The 19742-nt window shown below is 41.8% G+C and overlaps 1 protein-coding gene and 1 long non-coding RNA gene across 2 annotated transcripts in view; both read left to right on the plus strand.

The window, feature by feature from the left end:
• Positions 1-12109, plus strand: part of LOC309541279 — a 452672-nt gene extending 440563 nt beyond the window's left edge. Inside the window, exon 2 of the long non-coding RNA XR_014223687.1 lies at positions 11967-12109. This is a non-coding gene — a long non-coding RNA (uncharacterized lncRNA). The remainder of the gene's footprint in view (positions 1-11966) is intronic.
• GYPC (glycophorin C (Gerbich blood group)) lies at positions 2070-10516 on the plus strand (the record flags this gene model as incomplete). The annotated part of the gene is made up of 3 exons (XM_082236015.1): positions 2070-2133; positions 6245-6295; positions 9535-10516. The coding sequence occupies 3 exons, from the start codon at positions 2070-2072 to the stop codon at positions 9729-9731; spliced, it is 312 nt and encodes a 103-aa protein (XP_082092141.1). The 3' UTR covers positions 9732-10516.
• Positions 12110-19742: the final 7633 nt, after the last annotated feature.

Here is a 19742-nt window from a genome sequence, read left to right on the forward strand (position 1 = left end):
TTGCTATGCCTGTCTAGGGGTCATCTGTCTTGGAGCAGGGGCCTGGTAGGAATTTTGCCATTTGGCTGATTGGCTGTTGCCATTTGGTTTTTGCCTACCATGAAATTTATCAACTAGGTAAGGTTGGTGGTTAGGCATTGGTTCAATGTTTTGCGGAAGGGAAGTGGTTGGTTGTGCCTGCCCCTCCATTGCTGCTGCTAGGGAATTCCATTAAAGGAATCCAGGGACTCTCCTTGCTTTTGTCCGATCCCCTTTCAGGGGTTAGGGCCACGCCAGAGTCCCTGGGAACATATAGGGTGAACTGGAGCCTGCACTCAACTCTGTGATCCCCCAGCATGTTTTCCCTTACTGACCTCTGGTGGAATCTAGTTGTCAATCCTGTTCCTGCCACTGTGCAGGGTCAGGTAGTCGGGAACCAATGCCTAGGCAACCACTCACAAGCTGTAATTCAATAACATTGTGGCCAAAATTATTGTCAAAAACCTTAAACTAAAATTCTGTGTCTATTGTGCATTTATTTGGGGTGGTGGTTTTGGGGGTCTTCACTACTGGCCATGCATAGGAGGGCAATTTATGTTCCAGTCATGCTGGAGCATTCTCCCCTTCTCCAAATGCTAAATTCCTGGTAACCATTATCCTCTGCTCCCCACAAAACCTGAACTTGTAATTAATAAAAGTAAAAAAAGAAGAAGAAGAAGGGAAAGGAAGCTACACATTGTATAATTTGGCTTTCAGCACAGAATTTCAAACTGGGTAGAACATGCCAGAGTACAATCAGCCCTATTTATTGGGTTCATGGCATCACTATCTGAAGGCCACAAAAAAAGAAACAAAGATATTTAAGAGTCACTGGATTTCATCTGGGTTGCCTTTAAAACAAAAAACTGCTGTTGTTTTCCTGACCACAATATGTTATCTTTGTTCACTGCCTTTGGAACATCTAAACAAAGGAGCGTCTATCCTCTGGGAGCTGTATACCCATCGCCCTGCACTGATCAATAAGCAATGGTACCACACGGATAACACTGCTAAGGCTCACAGGACTACTGCCTTTCTTTGATTTTTATTTTTAAGGAAGCGTTAAGAAAACTGTAAGCCCCTAGGTTAATTAATGGAAGTGACAGCAGCAGTCTTAGGCAGCAGGAATCAACGCCGGCAGTTCTGCTGTATTTTTCAAGCCAAAGGTGGGCTGCTCAGATTATATGGAGTGCATTAACATAATGAATTTAATTCATCAAATACTCCACAGTTTAACTATGTTGTTTCTGTGGAAAAACATCCAGCAAATACCTGGGGCCTATAATTTTATTTGCTACCGAGGCAATTAAATATTTGCATCTGAATGCAATTCGAGGCAGAATCCCGTTCACTCTGAATGGCCATTAGTTCTAGAAGGATGAACACTGGGCCTTAAGTGTTTTGATTTTGAAGCAATCTGTGTGTTTATCTGCATTTTTCTCTAACCTCGCCTTTTGAAGACGATCCATTTACAGTCACCTAAACAATCAGTGTGGTTGTTATATTTCCCCCTCCCCAACCCACCATTATTATCCTTGTAATAATTTAGCATATAAATGGAGGCCAAATTATTCTATCTCCTGTCCAGATTGACAGATGAGAAACTGTTCCTTAATTTTCAAAGAGCAGCGTTGATGAGTTTCACCATCTCGTGGAAGGCAGTGATGGGTTTTTCAGCGGAGAGAGTGTCAGATTGATGAATTTGCTCTGATGACCCCTTCAGAAAAGTGGATGCCAACTCCAGTGGGGCACCAGAGTTGGCAGCAAGTATTCAACTAGATAATGGGTAACGCTTTAACTGTTCAATATGCAGTTTGAACAGAATCCTTTTATTAGAAAATGGATTTTGCAAGCTCTCTCTCTCTTGATCCATGCACCCTTAGGCCAGCCTTCCCCAGCTCCCATCAACCCCAGCAAGCATGGCCAATGGTTAGAAATTATGGGAGAGTATCAGGCTGGGGAAAGTCTACCCTAGATGACTTCACACACTATGTTGGGGCGATTCTGGGCTTGGCACCAAATGTACTTTAAATATAAACTTGCAGTCAATCATGACTCCCCAATATGGAGAAGGGCATATCTCATCCAAAAGGTCCCAATGCCTGGCATCCCCAGGTAAGTCTGGACATGGGCACAGCCAGAGGGCAGCAGAGGGTGGCATCTGCACACACCCACACCCAGATCAAGTGAATAAATAAAAATACTTAGCTAACTGACAAATTGCGTCACAGATAGTTCAGTTCTTCCCCCCACTAACAAAAATCCTGGCTACACTCCTGGGCCTGGAAGAGACCCCTGCCTGAAATCTTGGAGAACTGTTGCCAGTCAACATAGACAATACTGAGTTAGTTGGGACAATGGTCTGACACAGTTGAAGGCAGCTTCCTGGGTTCCAAATAACTGTACCTGCATGATGCATGCATTTGTCACACATTTTATTTTTCAGTGAGCACCCAAAATGTAACAAGTCAAGTGACCTTTAGCAATCTTTTCTTGCACTCCTTGGCCTCTAGCCTGAGATTTAAATCTATATGGCAAATCAATGAATGACATGTGTTGGCAAGAGAAAAAAACATACACACTTAAAAGCAGGGAGGATGGACACAATTGCAGAAGCTGTGTGGTTTATAATTTTATAGCCAGAAATACAGAATGTGATCCCTGTCCTGTTTTCTCCTCCAACCCCTTTTCTTCTGCAGTGTAGTCTGCACTGGCAGATCTTATTGCAAAGCGGGCACAAGCTTTTAAGATTTAGAACTGGAGCTTCTTAGGGGTTGGGTCACATTGCTGAGAACTGCCAATTCCTCACACAGGACAAAGTGGTTCCCTTCCACGTGTCCAGTGTAATCTGTGGGCCAAACTAGACAGTGGTAGTAGCAGGAACACAATTAATGTGTCTCCCTTTTTGTTATGTAGTTAGGAGTCTTGGGATGGTGGAGAGGGGAAATCTCACTCATTCTCCCACTGCAAACAAAATTGTCTCTCTTGAAATTGCTATTTGCATTTCAAGGGCACCAGTGAGAGATTTCCTTGAAATGGAAATAGTAGAGGTTTTGTTGTTGTTGTCAGGACTGTGACATGGCGATAGAGAGTTAAACGCCTCCTCCCAACCTGTTGCAGTCCAGAGGCTGCTCAGGCATCAAGAGTGGCCACCATTTTACATAGTAATAATCCACACACACCTGAAAATAGGTGCTGAGTTGCAAAGTGGGAGGATGGTTTTCCCAACAAAACCCATCACTTTGGCATGGGAAGAATGAAAACCTGGCCAGCATCATGGTCATGCACCTGCTGAGAGCCCATATTCCAGCAGGCAGCCCACTGACAACAGCCCCCTTGGACCTGCTGCTCCTCTTCCCCATTTCAGGGTAGCTCGTTCACTTGACTCTCCCTCTGGCCAAGCGGGGATGAGCAAGTAAACATAAATGGAAGTGAAAAGGAGGAGGAATAACTGCCGCTGCATTCTTGCTCATTGGCTCTGTCTGGCAAGAAAACGGCTGGCAACAACGGTAACAAAAGCATGAACTCACTGAAGGAAGGCTATTGAGGGTGTCTTGCAAAAGCTCCCTCCTCCAGGCTTTCCCCCCACAAAAAAATAAATAAAATAAAATTCAACCCATCTCTGGCAACAGTAGTAAAACCATGGTGTGCTTTCAGACAGCCTGTGGAACAAACATTCATTCAGGTTGGTTTGTGGGGAGATCAAAAAACGGCTGTTGAGGAGCATTCATTCAATTTTTTTGTATGAACTCTATACAGTGGTACCTCGGGTTACAGGTGCTTTAGGTTACAGACTCTGCTAACCCAGAAAGAGTACTTCAGGTTAAGAACTTTGCTTCAGGATGAGAACAGAAATTGCGCGGCAGCGGGAGGCCCCATTAGCTAAAGTGGTACCTCAGGTTAAGAACAGTATCAAGTTAAGAACGGACCTCCGGAACGAACTAAGTTCTTAACCTGAGGTACCACTGTATGGTGTTGTGTCAAAGCAAGTGCAGGTGCATTGCCCTGTCACATTTCTTATTCTAAAAGGTCTGATCTTTGTGGGGAAGTGAGTTTGTTGGAAAAGACCTCCCAATCAACATTAATTACACAACCTGAATGTGCCAGTATGTGACTTAATCCCACCCAAAATCAGCAACAGTCTGGAATTGCTCTACGAAAGCTTACTGCGCTTGATTCAAGGTGTTTAAATTCAAGAGTTGTGCTATTTGTGTGTAGCTGTGGTAGCTGCAGTCTCCGACCTATGCACTCTGGTCCCGTTTATTTATATACAACTTATAGCCATTACAGCAGATAGAAAGAGAAAAAGGCAGGGTAGCGGAACTAGGGAAATAAGAGCCTCTCAGTTTGCTGATGCATTAAGTATCTTGTCAGATAATGGGAAAGAAAAAGGCAGTTGTCTGAAGTTTCCTTTCTTCCTGCAAAATGCTCCCACCCCCATTTTCCTGCCTTTTATTAGTCTGATTTTTTTTTTATTTAAAGTGAGGGCTATAATTAAATTTGAGATTTCATGCCTACCTTTTTCAACTTCTCATAACTCTCTCAAACCAATTCCTTTTCTTAGATTCTTTTTTTAAACACACACACACACACACACACACCAGTGTTGGGTTTTATCTAATTCTGGCATTGTTATAATCCAGTAGAGAATGTAATTGGAGTTCCAGAAGCCAAATTCAGCCCTGTGGTAAGCAAGTGCCACTTCACAAAAACTGCACCTGTTTATGACAAATGACCTAGTTATCCATCTTTGTTGTTCCTTCCGCAGCAGTCAATTGTAGTAAACACCCAGCCTTCATTTTTGAGACAGACTTTTGCTCTTATTGAAATGGTACAACTGTGGATGGGCTGTATGAGTTGAAACTATGGGGTGGGGTATTCACACTACTGAATGATTCTCTTAAAACAACAACTCTGCACATAGAAAATAGAAATAAATGTCCTAGTCAAGCCTTATTTTCCCATTTTCAATGAGTTTTATGAAGAAACATGCAGGCGTGTGAGTCCCCACCTGTGGTATGAAATGGTACAGGCCAGGGACAGATTTGCCAGTTGAATAAGTCTTGGGCCCATTACAACACTTGTAAGCCAAGGGAGAGAAATTACTCACAGTAGAACCACATTCATCAGAAAGGGCAGATGAGATTCCGCTCCGATTTTAAACTGGAAGAAAGACAAAATAGTGACCCAAAAGCAGTCTCCTACTGTGTGATTTTTTTTGAAAGATCACTTCATTATTTATGTTCTTTTTATAACTCAAGAGAAAAATTCCAAACTAAAGATGGATACTACTACAACAACAACAACATTATACATACATAACATTGATGGCAGCTTATAAAGTCCTAAAACCGATGCATGAAGGAACACAACTTACTAAACCAGCTTGCCCAACTTTTGAGCTCTGCAGGGGAAACCATTCTTGCCCACTACTAGGTGGGGACATGGAATAGGGTTTTCTCTTACTCCTACAGGTTAGGCTCCAAGCCTCTAGAATCTAAGGTCTCACAGGCAAGACTCCAAACAATGTAGAATATGTCAAGTACACAAAGTGAAAGACAAACCAGGATCATGCATAATCCATCAGTCTAAGTCCCAAACATGATCAAGGTGTCATTGACACATCTTCTGCCATTCAACTTAGAACATACACGTTTCTTTCATGGATTTTGTGCTTGTGAGGGGAAATGAAGGAGGAAATGCTTATGCTTTTTGAATTTACCCAGAAACACTGACAGAAAATATTTGTAACATTTTGTAGATGTTTCCTTGGGCTGCAGAGCCACTACACAAGTGTGCTAGTGATATATTTTCAGTGTGTACAGCAGGGATGGAGAACCTTTGGCCCTCTGATGTTGGAGTCAGCAGTGATGGGAGTCATAGTGCAACAGCATCTGGTGGGTCTCAGGTTTCTCATCCTTAGTGTGCATAGCATGGGGCATCCTCAGTGCTTGAATTAGGCTTCTTCTTTTTGATTTAGTTGAGATTCCTGAATTGCAAAAGGTTGGACCAGATGAACCTCAAGGTCCCTTTCCAATGCTACAATTTGAGGATTCTAATTGCTGCCCTTTGCAGTCCAGATCCTTCACATTCTTGGTTTCATGGGAAGAAAACAAATAGAATGCTTAAAAAAAGAACAGAATGCTGCTACATTCAGTGCAGTAGCTGTGGTTATTTATCACCCGAGATCTCCTGTCTAATTAGATTTTGTATATTCTATTTCTAGCTGCAAATATTGGAAGCTCTCCGACTGCAGCTGATATTGCAGTCATCGGAGGTAAGAACACAATCTTGCTTGAACAAAGGCTGTATTTCACAGAACAGAAGAAACAAAACGGGACTCTCTGCCTATGCCCAGAAAAAATAAGTATTATAATATACACCTACTCAGCTTTTCTGTTGAAAAATCAATGGTTTGATGCAATATGTCTCTGTTAATAGTCTGTGAAAATGTGATAAACCATTCAGGCCAAACCTGAAAAGACATCCATAAAGCTGCTATACAACAGACTTTCTAGCACATGCAATGACGGCTTCCTTGGGGAGGGTGGAATATTATGGGGAGGGTACAACAAAATGTGCACTCTCTGTATGTAAGACATTTATACAAAAAGGCAAGGCTCCAGATTTCTAAAATCTCGCTGAAACTACCACAGACCTGCTGAAAGCAGGTTGGAGCACGGCACTGGAAGTGCAGAGAGAATTGGCAGAAAATATGTTTGGTGCTTGCATGGATGGGGTTAGCAGCCCAGGGGTGTAACAGGCATATGTACCTGGAAGGCTTCCTAGTTGAGAGAGGAAGTAAAGCCATTGTATGTTTACATCAGGAGGTATTTAATATCATTTCATAAATTATTATTATTATTTTAAATGCAGCATCACAGAGAGAAAGGAGGTCTGGACTGCACAGTCCCAGTTAGAGTGCTAAAGTCTAGAGAAAATCATATACAGATTCAACCAGCTCTTTCTGTTAGCAGAAACCAACACAAGGACTTCTACTAGTGCAATAGGGCTTTCCCCCTCCCCCCCTCTTGCCTTCTCTAAATCCACTTTGGCGGGTCAGGAGAACCCTCAGAACAGTGCAGGGGGGAAGAAATGGAAGATTGTTCAGTTGGGCACGCAGAAATCCTTGCACTGATGGAACAATCCCCTTAGTGCTAAACTGAACACTTTGATCCCACACACACAAAGGACTAAACAGATAAACCCTGTAAAATGAGGGTATAGAAGATGAAAAGTAGGGGCTGTATCCAAATAAACCCTACTCAGATCCATCAACTGACATGACTAATTCAAGTAAATTTATTTAAGTGGGTCTACTCTAATTCCGATTTTATTATTATTAATAATAAGAATAATATTAATGATTTAGCAAGCAATAGTAATAATATTGTGGAAGACAGGAATGCCTGGCATGCTCTGGTCCATGGGGTCATGAAGATTCGGACACCACTAAATGACTAAACAACAAGAAATAATAATATCAATGATTTTGCAGGCAAGACAAATGAAGAGGTGAAAAGCAATAACTGAGATTAAACAGGTCAAAAACTTGATTTAGGAAACACAGTTTAACCCACTAGCTATTCAGACCAGTATGAAGGGAGTGCTTTAATGCTTCTCAAAGGTTTGTATCTAGTGCACTGCTAAGTAAGCATCCCATCAGCACAAGGATTCCCACCTGCACAATGGGACTTCCTTCCTACCACTTTCCTCCTCTATGCACTCCCTAATTCTGCTCTGGAGATTCCCCTAATCTGATTGAGGAGGGTGTGGGGCAGAGCTCAGAGTGGCATCTCATAAATCACCCATTGCCTCTTAAGAAATGTGGATGTGCAGAAGGTTCCTCACTGGAGCTGAATGCAATCCCTGTTGGTTGTACCATAGTTTGATTACTATATAGGTTATAGACAGCAGCCTCACATGGGGCTGCTCTGCCTTGTGGGTATCCTCACATTCCTACCTCTCATTTTAAAATCTGCAAGAGCCCAGGGCATCTGAAGTCATGGGATTCCAGATGATACTGTCCCAAAACCTTGCGGTGTGAGGCCTCCTCTTTTTCTCCCCGCTCACGGAACTTCACTGTCTCTCTTCAAGTTTATCTGTGCACATACAAAACCATCTTAGATTATCAACTGGTGTTAAGAAGAGCATTCCCTCTCTAGGCTTTTCCACTGATGAGAGCTACCATGACAGAAACTTGTTACAGCAATTTTGCTACAGTCCCATTAGCACATTGTCGTACTAATTCAAGTTGTTCGCTTGAATTACTATTTCTCCCCAAAGAAGCTTCTTAAATGTTAAGATGTATTATTTGGGCCTTCTTTATTTCTATTGTGTTTGCTCACTTCCTTGCTGTACTTGCTAATTTCAGTAATTCACCAGGTGGATTCCCCGTCATTAGTGGAAATTAGTGAAGTTCTGCTGTATTTCCCTTAGGTTCCATCTCCTGTAACTTTAATTTCAGCTTCCTACAAGTTACTAGGAGGAAAATTGAATTGTGCTGAGTCCCTGAGGCTTATTAATACTGTACAACATCTAAAGAGCATTATAGCCTATTGTGCTTTGAGAGTCCATCACGGGCCTTAAAAATTGATGAATTCCCTATTGGAGTCGCATTATTATACCAGAGGCAACATCTTTACAGGGGCAATTTTCTTTTTCATAGCAGTAACTTTGATTCCTGGAATCAGGCAGCAAAAGCTCTGAGGGTTTCTTAATGCTTCAGACTTGAGTGTGCTTTGCACAGGTAAAGTGATTTCCCATACCTATACCGTAACCACTGTGGGGTTGCTTCAGGATCCCAGGTATGCTGATAGCTTCAGAGTCAAATGTTCATGGTAAGCCAAGCTTGAAAGACTAACTGTCGAAGCTCAGACCCAGATCTGCAGAACAAACAATGAGTAAAACTGAAGTCCTGGTTCAGACTGGTTGGGTGGACTGTAGAAAACGAGGAGAGGGGGAGACCATGCTAGAATTATTGCTTGAGGAATTTAATTTTTTGCCAATTCCAATATAAACTGACTCTATTCACACTCCTGGTTCAGACTTAAGCTTGGTTAGGAGCAATTGAGAGAGTCTGTGGCAGGAATGGAGCAGGAATTAAGTAGCATAGAATCATGTACAAAGTGTACAAAAAAAATCTGTGGCCCACACCAAGGTTGGCTCAGAATCTTACATACATAAAACCATGGGAGATGGAAGCACTGACAAGATCTGAAAGTCTCAAGCAGTTGCCAACATGGGTGCAGCAACAGGTCTACCAAAATTTAAATATGGGGGGGGGGTGATCTTGTTGTTTCTTATTTTTGTTTTGTATTGCTTATATTTTTTCCTTAATCCAGTCTTCCTCATCACAATGTCAAAGCCGCTTTCTGATGTGTTGCTGTGTATGAATGCTTTCTCTTTGAAGGCTTCAACAGAAGCATCCATCTATGCAAAACAAAAACAAAAAACCTTCAGCTATTTGAAATCATTAATGAAAGGGAACATTCAAATGTTTCTTCCTCCCCATAGGTGTCATTGCAGCTGTGGCTTTTGTCTTGATTTGCCTCTTGGTAGTGATGCTGAGATACATGTACCGGCACAAGGGCACCTACCACACCAACGAAGCAAAGGGAACCGAATTTGCCGAAAGCGCAGATGCCGCTTTGAAAAATGACCCTACCCTTCAAGAAGCCATGGATGAGAGCCGGAAAGAATATTTCATCTGAGAGCAAAGGCAGCCCCACTGAGTCATACTTAGTCATTCTCTCCTTCCCAAGGGAATCGATCAGAGACATCAAAAAGCACCGGGATACAGCGATTGCACAGAGGAGAACAAGGGGACTAATTGAAATATTGCTGCTTGCCCCCAAGAAGAAGCAAAGCCAGATCCATGGCTGTTTATTTGATTTTAACAGCACAACTCAGTTCAATATCAGATCAAGAGAAACAAAAAAAAACTCAGGATGAGTGATTAACTGATAACAGATAATAGCATCAAATGTCAAACCTTGACATTTGGCAAAAAATAGCAGGTACCAACTGAAAGCATCCTCATAGGTTCGTTGATCCATCCCACACTGATACAGCACCTGAAAGTGAATTTTAAGCTGCAACCCAACAAACGTTGTGATGTATAAAACAGAGGATCTTGGCACAAGCACTACTTTGAACACATATATTGTATCCAGATACTTGGTTTTTCTTAACATGCATAAGCTTGCCAGTGTGAATATATATGTGTATATTTGTTTTGAGAAGACTAAAAAACAACAGCAACCAGGATCTGACAGAAAATGCAAAGAAAACACTAAGGAAAGTTAAAATGAAGGATTTTATTTCCAGATAGCTAGTGTGGTGTCATAATAAGACTCTGTGGTGGGAGTGTAAATTGGTTTGCTTGATGCCTGTGTTGACTTATAGTTGTTGTTTAGGAAGAGTTGCCCTTGAGCTGCTTTTTCACTGCTCTTCTGAGATTTTATATTTGCCTGTATTAAACTGGCTCCACCTGCTTTGTTCCCTGCGTTTCTTGAAGTACTTCTGCCATAACCCAGAAGGCCCTGCAGAAGAGGCAACTGTACAGACAAATACTATGGCATGTGAGTCCTTTGTCCTGAGCCATTCTTCCTAGTTCAAATGAACAAAATGGGTAAGTTGCAACCAAGGCCACAGCCTAAATCGAACTTAGTCTACAATCTATACCAGGTGGGACCCTCCAGATGTTGCAGAACTACAACTCCCACATGCCCCATCAAGGATGATCTGAGTTCTAGCTCAACAATATCTGGAGGGCCAAAGTTTCCCCACACCTGGTCTATGTGATTTTGTAGGCTGGCTCTAAGGTTAAGAGAGTACTGTATGTCCTCGGGTCTATACGACTCCAAGTCCACAAGCCACATATGATCACCTGCCATGTGCTTGACAACAACCCACAACCACAATTTTTATTAAAGAAAAAGAAATGGTTTATTCTGGTGGCCAAATTTTAGAGGGGCCATGGGAGACTCCCTACTTACATTTTGTGGTATGCCCCTTAACTCCCAAAAGTAAAGGGGTACCATGGTTTGGGGTTGTCATTAAGGGCCCTCATAACTCTCCACCACCACAATTCAATCAATCAATCAATCAATCAATCTCTACTCACTCTCCCATTGGAGGCTACTTCTCCTTGCCTCACTTGAAAATGTTTAGCATGGCTTCCCACATGGATCCTCCTAAACCTATAATGATTCCTTATGACAGTACTAGATTTCATGGGAATGTTCATTACTGATGTGAAAAAGCTCCATGTGACCAGAAAAATCCATGTGGCTACATGTTTCAGCCATGATGTAGGCTTTACATGGCAGAGAGTTCCAACATGGAAGTATCCTCCTTGGGCCAAAGTAAACCATGGAATGACTCTTCATGTTACAAGAGACTTGGGAAAAGCGAGAAGGAAATAAATGAGCTAGTGAAAACAGCAGTTTTTACTTGAAGTTTCCAAATTCATTATAGAGAGCCAAATGATAAAACTGTAACAGGTCTGGAATATCTTCAAAGTGCACACTGAGCATACATATGGAACCATGGTGAACTGCAATCTTGCTATGGCTGTGAAGAGAGAAAGCAGTCAAATGCCACTTATACAGCTGAAAACACATCACCTAAATGCTTTCTGAATTGTGCTACTAAGCACCATTCAGGAAACCAACCATCATTTGGTCATGATAGAGTAGAATATTCCATACATACACTGCCTTAGGGGAACAAGCCTTGTTCCAGTCCTATATTCTTTTAATCCAGATTTTAGTTCCCACACTCCAGATTTCCATCTTTCCATTGGCAACCATAAGGAGGCTCCTGGCAATAAGAGGTGGCCCAAAATGTGCTAGCTAAGCCTATGACTATTTTACCCAATATGCAAATCTGATTCAAAATTGGTGTTATGTCTCAAAGAAAATTAACTTTTGATCCCACCCAAGTTATCAGTTTATTTTATATTTATTTACTTTCCTGTTTTGTTGACAGTATTCCTCTAACCAAAGAAACAATCAAAGTGCAATGGCTCTTCCCCCTCCCCCACTGCTATTTAGCAATTTTAGTTATTAAAACACATACACAATTACTTAGTTTCTATTGCTTTCTTTTCTTTTTCTCTTCTTATTAGGAGTAGTAGTATTAAACAGGATGTCACTATTTTCATTGGATAAATGATGGAGGGTATGTGTTTGGAGCCAAATGGCTACATTTATCTCCACTGAACTCAGATCCTGGTTTATATGCAGAATGCCACTACAATTATTCTGAATACTTGACTTTAAGTCACTTGAGTCAGTGTGCTGTGTTGTATGTAACAAAAGTAAACTTGTCTTTATTTGCATGGCACACAGACTCATTCGGGGGCTGAATATTCCTCAACAGAAAACACCTAATTGATTTTTAGGAAGATGAAAAGTCTCCCGTTGCTTAACCTCTTCCCTTATCCTGCAGCTGCTGAACTCAAAACAGGATGCATGAAGTTGTGCAAGCGAGCACTAAGGGTCCAGTCCAGATGTTTCCAACTTTGGGGAATATTATAATTGAATGTCTAGGTACTAGCATGGACTAATTTGTATACCTAAAGCAGTCTGGTTGGATTTTTGTTCAAATGGGTTGTTTCTCTAGTGTTCATTTTCAGTGAACACTGAAACCTGATGTCAGAGGTTCTGACATCAGGTTTCTTTGTGCACGGAAAATGAGCATCGGAAAACCTATTCATTTTTGTGCTTGTTTTGAAATAAGCCAAACCTCTTTGTGAATTCAGAGCTTTGGATATCCCCAGTTCTTTGTGAAATCCAGCTTCGGAGCTGTGTGATTCTTTCCTGGCGTTCTCTTTAATTGTTCTGTTTTTGTTTTAATTCAAAGGACCCTGGATAGGCTATAAGGCTGAGGCAGCAGAACACAGTAGTAATGTTCTCTAGCACTTTATACTGCTGGCAATGGTCACATTAATGAATGTTTCTGCAACTAAAGAACTCCCTGCAAAAAGAAAACAAACACAAAAGGGAGCAGATTGGGCTACAAACATTCTCCCTGATGTGTTAGCTTTTTACTTGCAGGAATGTATTTGTATTGGGGAGCATTTAGAAATGGTATCTCCCCGCCTACAATCTGACGTAGTACAGCCTCTTCCATCATCTCAGAATCCTACTATCTCTTTTTGCTGCATGGGAAGAGACAGGCTTAATGTGGAAGAGTCTGAGACAGGTACTGAGCAAGAAAAGCATTTTTTTAAGGGGTATTTACTGGATTTTTGAAGGGGTATTTACTGAAATCACTCCCAGGAGCCCTAAGAAGCATTGGGGGACACACTGGCACCCATGGGCACACATAAGTGACCCTTGCATTAAGACAACTGTCTAGAAATGCAGTTCCTAAGTGGCAGCACATTTGCAGCAGCAAAAACAGTGGAAGCAAGGATTATGGTGGGGTGGAGGTGCTTACTTGACCTCCCAGCAGGTGAGTCACTGCGGCTTACCAGAAAGAACAGGGGTGAGGCAGCACTGAGGTCAGCAGAGCCAGTCTGGTGTTCCTGCCAGTGAGTCCACCATCTTGCCCCTTCCACTCTTGGTCAATAACAGCAACCCACCTGCTAGGAGGTCAGGTAAGCACATCAGACTCTCTAAGTCATCCACTACCGAAAAGCAGTCACCCTTCCTGGTGTGATTATAACCTCTATTTGTTTGCTACTTATTTGGTAGACATATAGATAATGATTGATTGCTCAAGAGGCAAAAGGGGCCCTAGAGAGTTGCAAGGCTGTTTTAGCTGATGTGAGGTTCTGTGCAGGCAGGCAGGTTTAAGAGGTAGCAGGATGCTGAATCTAAGAGACTTGTCACAAAGTGGAGGCCGGCCAGAGGATGCGCATGCAAAAAGATGCAAGATACTTCCCAAGAAAGGAAGTCTTCAGCAACATGCTGCTTGCAATGCAGAACTGAAACTTAAACACAGAGCCTGAGAACTGACTCAGGTACCTCCAAGCTAAGGAGGCCAAAAACATCAAAAGCTCACCAAGAGGTATTTTATAGTCTTGGTAACGTAAGGAAGGGATAGCTGGCATGTCAGTGTGGGTAAAAGGAGTTTCACTGTTTTGCAAAGCATGCCTGCACAAGAACTACTTGAGGACTCTCTGCAGAGCAGACAAAGAAACTTAACACCTAACAAGATGCCTACGGGCCCCAAAGTAGGGCAAATGCTTACGTGTGGTTGCTCAGCAATAGATGCACACCCAAACTCAGATGCTATGATCCTTTGATGCCACATCAAGATTTCCCCCCAGAAAGTGAATCATCAGGCACTGACTGGTAAGATACTTGTGGCACAGAACAGTTCATCTCACCTCCGATGTGCTTCTAAAGGCCCCAAATCTGCAGCCGTAAGATGCTGGAACTCCTCACACAGCCAGGAGGGCTTGGTCTTTGCTTTCCCCTCACAACAGGAGACAACAGCTCCAAACGGTTCACACAGTTTGTTCAATCTAAAGAGCAAATCAGAGGCACATCCAACGGTTAGCACATATTCTCCTTGCGTCTGTTCCAATCCATTTGCCCATTGCCATCAGACACAAGGTCCTGGAAAACAAGTGCTGAGCCTTTTCTGCCACTAAACCTGTTATTATCCCTCTGGAGCCGGTGTCAGTGGCCCCATCTTCCTGTAAGGTAACTTCAGGACTGCCATATGATCACAGTATCTTTGAAACATTTTAAAATCTTATTCTCAATATAGTTGGATTCTTATCGTAATTTTTAATAGCTGTGTGTGAATGTAGAATCTCCTTGGGCACCTAAGTGGCAGAAATGTTATTCAAAGACATTTAGTTAATGAATTAGCACACACCCAAACACACACCCCACTAGAAACAGAATCGCTTTGGAACTAAATAGCAAAGGAGTTTATCTGAAGCATTATTTGTTGGCAAGCCTTCTGCACTGTATCCCCCAGCATTGCTTCCGAAATGATCCTGTTTATGCTTCTCCAAAGGAGATAACCAGGAATCACTTTTCAGAGCCGCTTAATGGTATTTATCACATTATGTACATTCATAGTTTCATCAAGGAGCTGTAAGGCTGCCAGAAGCAGAAGATGGGCATACCTTAAATGCCATCCTGTCATCACATCAGTGCAAATAAATGCTGTCATTACTTGCATTCTGTCACCTTTGATTGCTGAACCTGGATTTGATTTATATTATTGTGGGCACTTTCACTCCGCTTTAACAATATATTTCCAAGCATCACTCAGACCATTCCAACAACCTGTCATTTGAGATTAGTGTACTCATCTCTATGAAGACATGCAGACACCTCGGGCGAGATTATACTCTCAATCACCCCATCTGTAGTCTGGATTCAAATTTTTAATAATGAGGCAGTTTGTTTGTTTGTTTGTTTTCAATGAGTTGTTGTTACTACTACTACTACTATTATTATTATTATTATTATTATTATTATTATTATTATTATTATTATTATTATTATTGCATTTGTATACTGCCCCAAAACACAAAGTTCTCTGGGCAGAATAAATACTGTTTTAGTAAAGGGGGAAAGTGGAGAGGAGCTAGGAAAGCAGAACATTTGCACACTTAATATTTAGTAAAATTAATTAATTAATTAATTAATTGAAAACACAACAACCTCTTGCAAAGCTGGTTATAACACTGGTTGACAGGGGACAGTGATGATCATTCCTTCTCCAAGCCCGGTGGCCTTTGAAAACAAACTGACAAACTGACAAACTGAAGAAGGGTGATTTAATGAGCCTCCACGTGTGATTTAGCTAAGGCATACAGGACAGAGCCTTCCGGCTTTGTTCCACTTTGTCATTTATGTAAACACCTAATCTATCCACTGGGATATCTCACTTGGTAGAGCATGAAACTCTTAATCTCGGAGTTTTGGGTTCGAGTCCCACATTGGGTGAAAGTTTCCTGCATTGCAGGGGGTTTGACTAGATGACCTTCAGGATCCCATCTAATACTACAATTCTGTGATTCTATGATCCTGGGTGGCCAGGTGAAAGAGAGAGCAAGGCTCTTGCACATTTAATAACTATTAATAGAAAATGCCTATTAGAGAAGCCAATAAGTAAGGTGACCAACCTTTAACAGTATGTTCAAGTTGTTTATTTTCTTTAATCAACTTTTGCCAAATGAAGTTGTCAATTCTGGAGAGGAATATAAGCAGTTATTTGTAAGGATATCTGAAATTCAAATGTTCTCTGTGCTGCTAAATCATCATGACTGCCCTCATCAGTGCTTGTATTAAAGGGCACCATCTGTTATTCATGTGCTGATATAAAATTATTCTGTATCTGTAAAAACTCAAAGTAACGAACATATGCTACAAAGAACACATTCTAGGCAGCAGAAGAGTGTGTTTCTGGTCTGGTTTTCTTTGCTAACCATAAATTTACAGGACGCTATCCTGCTAAGTCAAACTCAGAGGAGATCTGTTGAAATCAATAGTATTGAGTTAAGTAACTCCACTGATTTCAATGGGGCTGCTGTGAGTCTGATTGCTGGATATCCCCCATAAGCTTTAACAGAAGAAAAATTGATAATGTAAACTAGAGATAGACATCAAGAAGCTCAGGGGGCGCATCTTCCCCTCTCAAAAAGGCTTACATCTGGCCTTCAGTATCGCCCCTGAACACGTGGACACACACACATTACCATGCCACTCCTCATTCATAAGCCAAGACAATTGCAAAAAGCTCTTTGATCTCCTCTCCTCTAGTGTAAATCACAAGAGATGCTTTGGCATCTACTCAGTACTGGTCTAAGACATTTTGCTGCCCAAGGAGAAGATTAGAGAGATGAGATTGGGACTTGGAGGGCCATGCATGAGAGACCATCTCCATGAAGCTGCCTGGATTTCTGGCAATCTTAGTATGTTGTTGCCACCCAGAATGTAGCAAAGCTCTTCTTTTCCATTACAACTTCCCTCTTCCTTTTTGTGTGTGTATGTGTATTAAATTCTGAGCTTGAGGGCAAGGGAGTGTTTACCTTACTATTTTATATAGCACGGACTAGAGGCAGTGTAGAAACAGATGCTGACGCTGCCATTTCATTGACTCATAGCACCCACACTTGAATGCATGAAGCCTCTAGTTGCATTCACATAGGCCACTGTTCAGAGCATGAATGCCAGATAATAAGAATACCTGCTTTGTATTTGTGGCCATCATTATTTTGCACCTCACTCTGGAGCTAATAGGATTAATCCTACCCTTTTAGACAACAGCCCATCTTTCTTAATCTTAGGGATGTAATACCTCGTGTTCTCTATTATCTCTATAATAGACCTCTACATTATAACTATAGATCTGGTTCCTGGCAACTGGGGAGGATTTGGAGCAGAGAACGCATACAGAACAGGCATATGCATGTACATACAGAGAGATACATGCTTGCAGTGGCACCTGTAAGCCTTTTCCCAATAGAGCAAAACCTCTTATAAACACAAAGACAAATTCCCCTTTCACTGAGCAATGTTAAAACATTTTCCTCTGTCCTTGCTGGCTAATTAGTTGAAAAACACACCCACACACCATATCACTGCACAAAGAAAAACAGACTTCTGAAAATTCCATCCAGCTTCTAATGTTGCAAAAGCTGAAACAAATGAAACAGGGTGGGCGTGGACTGATGGCTACCTTGCAAGAATAGATGCCTTCTCTTCTACTTTCCTGTGTGGGTGCCATACCACCACTATGTACAGCAGAAGACACACATATCATATCTACCAAACAAGAGCTGTTGTTTCACTAAGAAGGGTTGCCGTAGTGATGCTTCACTCACAATAATGATGAGGTAAGATACTGTGAACTCAGGAGCTTCTATTTTCATTGTTTCCTGCAAATCAAAAAGAATCTATTTTTTATTATTAAAAGTTGTTTCCCTCAAGAAAAAAGAATGGTTAAGAACTTTTTAAATGCATGCGTAAGGGAGAAGTGAATGATGTAAAAGCCTTGTCTCCCATGAATAGGTTGAGCAGCTGGGTTATCTTCTAGTTATGCCACCTGCTGGTTTGCTCAGTTCTGCCTATTCTGACTTGCAGTGGTTTGCTCTGCTACCTTCTATCCCCTTTAAACCACAGAACGCTGATACCTTCTGCACCCACATAACTTGATCTATGGTCTCATACCCCAAACTATAACCCACAGGTTTTCAGTGATACTTTAATATAAGTGGACAGAAATTATTGAAATGAAAGTTCCCATTCTCCTCTTTCTACAGCCACTTGTGCCCCACTAAGTGTATCGGGACGCGGGTGGCGCTGTGGGCTAAAGCCTCAACGCCTAGGGCTTGCCGATCGAAAGGTCGGCGGTTCGAATCCCCGCGGCGGGGTGCGCTCCCGCTGTTCGGTCCCAGCGCCTGCCCACCTAGCAGTTCGAAAGCACCCCCGGGTGCAAGTAGATAAATAGGTACCGCTTACCAGCGGGAAGGTAAACGGCGTTCCGTGTGCGGCTCTGGCTCGCCAGAGCAGCGATGTCACACTGGCCACGTGACCCGGAAGTGTCCCCGGACAGCGCTGGCCCCCGGCCAATAAATGTGAGATGGGCGCACAAACCCCACAGTCTGTCAAGACTGGCCCGTTCGGGCAGGGGTTTACCTTTTAAGTGTCTCAGGAAGATCAAATGAACATCTAAACAATGTGGGATATGGTGTAAGGAGATGCTTGAGGAGGAGATTCATAGAATCACAGGGTTGGAAGGAATCCGAAAGATAATCTGGTTCAACCCCCTGCAATGCAGGAATCACAGATAAAGAATCCTTGACAGATGGCTACCCAACCTCTATTTAAAAACATCCAATGAAGTAAAGTCTGCCACCTTCTGATGTACTCTGTTCTACTGTTGAATAGCTCCTACCATCAGAAAGTTCTAGCCATTGGTCAGAGCATTACATATGAAACATAGCAAGAGGTATTATCACTAAACGGAAGGATCTCTCACCTCTGTTGTTGGTTTTTTTTAGGGAGAGGAGGCTTTTCTTTTAAAAGTTAAGTTAGTGATCAGTAGATTTCTTTTTTAAAAAAAAATAATGGTTTGTAGAGGGGGAATAAAACTGCTTCATGGGTTACATCCAATCTGCAACCACCTGCCTATCCCAGATTTAAATGAAGTAGTAAATAATTTTTGAGTGTTGACTCAAGAAACTTTAACTTGGCTCTACTTCCAAGCATCAGTTTGTGATGAAAAGCATGAATAAAAGGAGGGGAACCTGTTCCCAAGCACAGCAAATAAACAATGTCTATATGCAAAACAAAGAAGAAGTATTACAAACACACACATGCTAACATACACTTGGCAGAAGGAAGCTATGTTGTTGTTTGTAAACCTCTCTTCATGTTTAATCGAAAAAGCTATTTCTGTGATTAAGAGCCAAATATACTGCAACTGTATTCTCTATTCAAAACCATTTCCAAAGTAGAAGATAAAACCAAGTTTGCTATTATGAGTTAATTATATCATTAAGAACATTTGCCCAAGGTTTTTGAGTGGCACTATTTTTGGTGGTAGCTGAAGTGGCTGCAGGAACAGATATATTCAAAGTACAAAAGAAAATAATGATTCTGTTCCAAAAGCCACAGATGGCCCTTCATTAGGGGAATTGTGAGTGTTAAGAAAACAGAAGCTGTGAATAAATAAGGAGTGCTTTTGTTCCTGAAGTTCCAGTTTGAAGTTATATACTTATGTGTGAGTGAGAGATACAC

The sequence above is a fragment of the Podarcis vaucheri genome (genome assembly GCF_965113315.1).
Source record: "Podarcis vaucheri genome assembly, chromosome: 1".
Lineage (NCBI taxonomy): Eukaryota > Metazoa > Chordata > Lepidosauria > Squamata > Lacertidae > Podarcis > Podarcis vaucheri.